This window comes from Nematolebias whitei, chromosome 1 (genome assembly GCF_014905685.2).
Source record: "Nematolebias whitei isolate Nwh7 chromosome 1, NemWhi1, whole genome shotgun sequence".
In the NCBI taxonomy this organism is placed as follows: Eukaryota; Metazoa; Chordata; class Actinopteri; order Cyprinodontiformes; family Rivulidae; genus Nematolebias; species Nematolebias whitei.
The window spans coordinates 41,944,521-41,950,720 of record NC_056498.1 but is presented as its reverse complement, the minus strand read 5'-3'; the positions used below and the strand labels follow the sequence as shown (position 1 = coordinate 41,950,720).

Here is a 6,200-nt window from a genome sequence, read left to right as displayed (position 1 = left end):
ACACACACACACACACACACACACACACACACACACACACACACACAAACAAAGGTTTGTAACAGTTAGTTTTAACAGTTCCATCTGACATAACTCACACCTGTCAGCCCAGGTGTGTCACTGCTGCATCTGATGTCTGTCTGTTGTGTAGTTGTGTTACTGGGGGTCTCTTGCTGTGACAGTTCAAGTTCAAGTTGTGTTTATTTGTCATATGCAGGTTAACACAGGGTTAACAGTACAATGAAATGCTCTGGATGAGAAGAACCGATTGGACTCGCTAAAAACTAAAGAACAAACCAACAAGAAAATACAAAAAGCATGCAGTAAGGGTACACAAATAAAGTACCAAAAAGTGAAAAAGTAATTAAATATTTACAATGTCCTAAAGAGAGATATTGAACAACAACATGGTAGAATGTAGCTGCTGTGTGTCTGTTGTGTAGTTGTGTTACCGAGGCTCTCTTGCTACGACAGTAGCTGCTCCATGGTTGCGGCTCCAGGATGAACAATCCGCTCGGCGACAGGCTCTGATAGGCTCGTTTGAACAATCTGGTCACGCCCCCGTCACCTGACTGGAGATGCACCCACTTGGTCACACCCAGACATATGATGACATCATACCGACCCTGCCCTGGCCACACCTCTCCCTCTGACACATAGTCACCCTGTGGGTGGAGTCACAGAGGAGACAGTCACCATGGAGAGCAGCTTTGATGAAGGCAGAGACAGGTGGACGAGACAGGCGAGAGGATGGCCTCACGTACCTGGATGAAAGTGACGTTGTTGGGGAACCTAGAAGTTGTCGAGGAGAAAGACCAGAAAAGGGGTGGAGCCGACAGGGGACCTCGACTCACCCTGAAGGACAGGGGGAAGGGGCGAAAGGGCACCACCTGCGTCACCCCCTGATCTTCTCTCTTCCTCTCTCTCTCCTCCACCACCTGGTCATGTGACAGGAAGTGCCTGATGTTTTGCCTGGCAGCATGGACCAGTCTCTCATCTAGCTCCACCCCCAAGATGTGGGCGGGGTTAAACCTCAGGCCAACAGCCAGTGTCACATGACCGGTACCACAACCGATATCCAACACTGACTTGTCTTTGAACCAATCAGCTTCCAGGAGGCAGAGCCTCAAGTCCTCCTCTGCACCAACCCGCCCTCGATTCCGGTCACCATAGAAACCATGGTAACCGTAGAAACGGCTGTGGTTCCCGTACTGGTAACGTTGTTTGTCCTTCTTTCGTAGTGTCCGAGCTGCCCAAAGCTGAGGTTCCCCACACCTGAAAAAGAAACCACCAAGGTTACATGAGCCCAGCAACCAATCAGATCACAGTAAGAGTAACACTCACCTGCCAGTCTTGGCTCCTCCCACCAGTGGTGTCTGAAACTTGGTTGAAGTTGATGATGTTGCCATGGTGCCAGTGTAAGTAACAACATCAGAAGATTTGGTTGAAGTGGTGCGCCTCCGCCTCCGAATGTTCCCAGAGTTCTGCGTTGAACCTGGCAGTGGGTGGGTGTGTCTCCGAGGGAGGATAGGTGGTGGAGCCACGTCGTCTCGGCAGGTGATGGCGGTGTTGAGTTCACAGGACAGAGGAGATGCTGAAATGCTTCCCCCTTTGTTCAGAGCAGGAACTGCAGGTTACAAAAAACAGCTGGATTCTGTTCTAAAGCTGAAGACATTTCTCTTCCCGTCTGGGAGGATTCATAAATTGAAAAAAAGTGTCTGCAGTGTGAGGAGTTCACAGCTTTATAGAGAACATGTTCATGAAGAAACAGCATCCCAGAACAGAGGAACTGCACACCTGGTCCAGGTGACTCACCTGAGAGTCCAGCTGTGGACGAGAACAGTCGGGCAGGTGTGCCCTCCTTCTCTTCCCCTCCTCTTCCATGGTGTCTGTATCTGTGCTTCCTCCTGGACTTCAGGGAGGTCACTAGGACTCCTGCACCCTTCCCGTCCTCAGCCTCACCCTTAAGGTTCAGAGGGTCGGTGATGTCACGAGGAACCAGGATCTCTACAGGGTCTCTGCTGCGCGACGGCAGGGGCGAGCATTTTGGAGTCTCCAGATTGGTTGCCCTGAGGAGGAGGTGGAGTTTAGTAACCTGCTGAAGATGATCAGGTTGTTTAAACCTGGTGGAGACAGGTCTTCTCACCAGGACATACCACAAGAGGGAGGAGACATCTCACCACTCGGCAGTCCTTTCACTACAGATGGTGTCTGGTCTGTACTGAACACTGCTGGTACAGCAGACAGGTGGCGGTCTCACCAGTGAGACTTCTCGCCACTTTGCGGTCCTCTCACTAGTGAGACTTCTCACTACGTAGCAGTCCTCTTACCAACTACAGACAATGTTTATTCTGTTCTGAACCCGGCTGGTGCAGCAGACAGGTGGTGCTCACACCAGTGAGGAGACATCTCACCACCCAGAGGTCTTCTCACCACCTATAGTCAATGTTTGACTGACCACTGCTCTGGTCTGTACTGACCCCTGCTCTGACCACTGCTGGTACAGCAGACAGGTGGTGGTCTCACTAGTGAGGAGACGTCTCACCACCCAGCGGTCCTCTCACCACCTACAGTGTTTGGTCTGTACTGACCCCTGCTGTACAGCAGACAGGTGGTGGTCTCACCAGTGAGAGCTGGGTAGGTCTCACCACCCAGCGGTCCTCTCACCACCTACAGATGGTGCCTGGTCTGTAATGACCCCTGCTGGTAAAGCAGACAGGGGGTGGTCTCACCGGTTCACGTCTTCATCCAGCAGAGAATTCAGGTTCAATGGGTCAAAGATGTTCCCTCCTAACAGGAAGTGACTTGGTAGCATTGGCTCCGCCTGGCACTCACTGTTGGCACGGCGACGCAGTTTGGCCACACCCTTAAAGCCGACGCCCACAGAGTACCGTCTTTTCCCGAGCCTCTGATTGAGCAGAGGAGGAGAAGGAGGGGCTTGAAGGAGGAGCTTTCTGTTGGTTGGAGGCTGGAGACCATTTTTAGAAGCAATGGGGGAGTGGGCCTTAGCCACCTGTGGCTGCTCTGATAGGATGGCAGGTGTGGAGAAGGTGTGGCTGTGTCTGACAGGTTGTTCAGGAGGAAGAATGGGTTCTGGGTCCAACGACATCCTGATTGTAGTCAGCCGGTCACAGCGATCTGCAGACAGAGAGGGGAGGGGTCAGACTGATTGACAGCGAGCAGAATCAATCAGAGGCATCAGAAAGAACCACAATGTTTCTTTAAAGTTTATTGTAGAGCAAGATCAGAACACGACGTCTGGTTCTGTTCAGAGTCTAACAAAGTTTTTAATTGTTTGATCTTTAGTTTAAATCCATTTTAACCCACATTTAGACAAAATCCATGTTCCTGAACAAAGAACCTCATCTTTCAGGGGCTGAAGTCAAAACAGTCCAACTGAAACCACTAAGACTTCAACATTTATAATCCAGAGTCAGGTCTCTGTCTGTGTGAGCTGAGAGAACATTTAGAACGCGAGCATCAGAACAGAGGAAGACCTTTGTCAGAAAGACATGAGCTCAGGGTTCTGCTCACGGTCTTAGAGCGTTAATATCTCCATTTCTCCATGTGAACACTGCGCATTGTTCCTCAGAGTGCAAAATTAGTTTGAATCAAATTTAGGTTCAGCAGCTCAGTTCAGACATTCCACAGTTTGACATGAAGGGAGTTAGCCTGGTTCTGTTCAGAAACACAGAACACACCAGGAGCTTCGAATACCTCTGTGATGGTTCTGAAAATGGATAAGAACTGGTCTTCTTAGACCTAGTTAATGCTGGTATATACTTGAGGATAGGTGCTGAAGTTGTCTCTCAATGTGTGTGCGGTGAAAAGGGACCCTGTCCTGAGCATGGCCTCCAGTTAGAACTAGTTACTAGTCAAAACTTTGTGGGTGTGTTCCATCATCCATCCATCATCTTCCACTGGTTCCCAAGTCAGGTTGTGGGGGCGGCAGATTAAGCAGGGAGGTCCAGACATGTCTATCCATAGCCACCTTTTCCAGCTCTCCAGGGAGGACTCCAAGGTGTTCCCAGGCCAAGTGAGAGACATAGTCGTTCCAGCATGTCCTGGGTCTTCCCTTGGGACTCCTCCCAGTTGGACAAACCCGAAAAACCTCCCTCGGGAAGCTCCCAAGGAGCATCCTTACCAGATGATCAAACCACCTCAGCTGTTCCTCTCAATGTGGGGTATATCCCAGAGAGTCCAGCTACCCTGTGGAAGAAACTCATTTCAACCCAAATCTTGTTCTTTCAGTCACTACCCCAAGTTCGTGGCCATAAGTGCAGGTAGGAACATAGGGCGACAGGTAAACAAAGAGCTTTGACTTACAGCTCAGATCCCTCTTTAACACAACGGACCAGCACAGAGCACAACAGTGCAGATGCAGCACCAATCCATCCGTCAATCTCACGCTCCATTCTTCCCTCACTGTGAACAAAACCTTGAGATACTTCAACTCCCCCACTTGAGGCAGAATCTCACCCTCAACCTGAAGAGAGCAAATCACCCTTTTCCAACTGAAGACTGTGGCTTCAGATTTGGAGGTGCCGATTCTCATCCCAGCTGCTTCAGTGAGAGCTGAAGATCACGGCACGATGACCTCAACAGGACCACATCATCTGCAAACAGCAGAGATGGAATCCTGAGGCCACCGAGCCGGACTCCCTCCACCCCTGGCTGCACAGAGGAATTCTGTCCATGAAAGTTATGAACAAAATTGGCGACAGCAGGCAGCCCTGGTGGAGTCCAACTCTCACCCTGAAGGGTCCAACTTACTGCCGGCAATGCAAACCAAACTCTCGTACTGCTTGTACAGGGACTGAATAGACCACAGTAACAGACCCCCAATCCCATATTCACGAAGCACCCCTCACAATGTACCCCGAGGAACATGGCTGACATAGCCAAGTCCACAAAACACATAGACTGGATTCAATTCAATTCAATCAAAAACTACTTTATTAATCCCAAAGGGACATTAAGTGTTGTCGTAGCTCATCCTGGTTTCATTCAAGAGTTGTTATAGATGCTGACAGCAGTGGACAGGACAGATCTCCTGCAGCAAATCCGAAGAATATGGCCACAGATACGGATCCGTCCACCCGGATCCAGCTTGCCGTCACATCCGGCGGGCCTCTCTGTCTTCCTGGGCTGCAGGACTGCCTGAAGGCCGAGCAGAACTCCTCCCTGAAGTTTGCAGAGCTCCTCATCACCACAGGCAGGCAGCTGAAGGTGCCGGGGATCATCTCAATCCTCTCGTTGTCACGAGCTGGGTTTCCCACCACCTCCAGGATCTCAGCGGTCAGGTACGCAAGCATCACCAGGTTGACTGGAATTCGTCCACAGCGCCTCCTTTTCAACTCATTTGGGACTTGGGGCTATAGTTGAATCATTTGTATTTATGAGATGTTAATCAGCTGCTCCAGGTTGTTAAAAAACACTTTGTTGCCATGGTTACGCATCATAACAAATGCCCAAAAGTAAAAAGGTTTCAGTAAAAATCCTTCCAGCTGCACAGCGTCTGACACCAGAGGAAAGAATCAACTGAAAAACGTGATTTACATCCAGAAAATTCACCTACAAAAATAAAAAAATGTTCAAAGCCCCGTGCGAGTGACAAAGAAACTTGAACTTCATTTCATGCGAATTCAAAAAAGCGTTCATACAAAAACTCATGCGGTTTCAAGCAGCTTTTACTTTTGGCCACAAGATGTCGCCAAAGAGCACTGCGTCGGAAAGCTTCCGGTAATGAAGCCTTTTCAGAAACTAGCTTCGGTGCTTCAGAAAAGCTTTATTTGTCCATCACTACCAGATGTTCCTCCATCGTCAACTGAAAATAAACATCCACCCTGACAATCTGCTGTGCTGGTTCTGATTGACGTGATGTGGGAGGAGCTTACATGGACCTCTCCCCTGAAGTTTCTCCATAAACTGTCCAAATGAAAAAGATCTGATGTCCTGTGAAGAACAAGCAGACCTGCAGTCTCCCACCACATGGATGGAAACATCTGTTCCTGCAGCGTCAAAAAGCTTTAGTTCTGAGGTTCTACAGAAAACCAGACAGCAGACAGTTGGACCTGCTCTTCCACTGAGGTGGTTCCAGGTTTTAGAACCAGCTGTGGAGCAGGAAAAGGTCCATATCAGAGGTTGAAAACTGCTTTAACAGAACCATTCTTTTACACTTAAGCCTGGTTCTGCTGGTT

General features: G+C 49.5%; 1 protein-coding gene across 1 annotated transcript; it reads right to left on the bottom strand.

Moving 5' to 3' along the window:
- Positions 1–456: 456 nt before the first annotated feature.
- LOC119410239 (7SK snRNA methylphosphate capping enzyme) lies at positions 457–3,131 on the bottom strand (the record flags this gene model as incomplete). Its single annotated transcript, XM_037677154.1, is given in 5 exon segments — positions 457–665; positions 765–1,275; positions 1,345–1,609; positions 1,816–2,069; positions 2,733–3,131. Coding segments are annotated over 5 exon segments (1,616 nt in total), but the record flags the coding sequence as incomplete, so codon positions are not given.
- Positions 3,132–6,200: the final 3,069 nt, after the last annotated feature.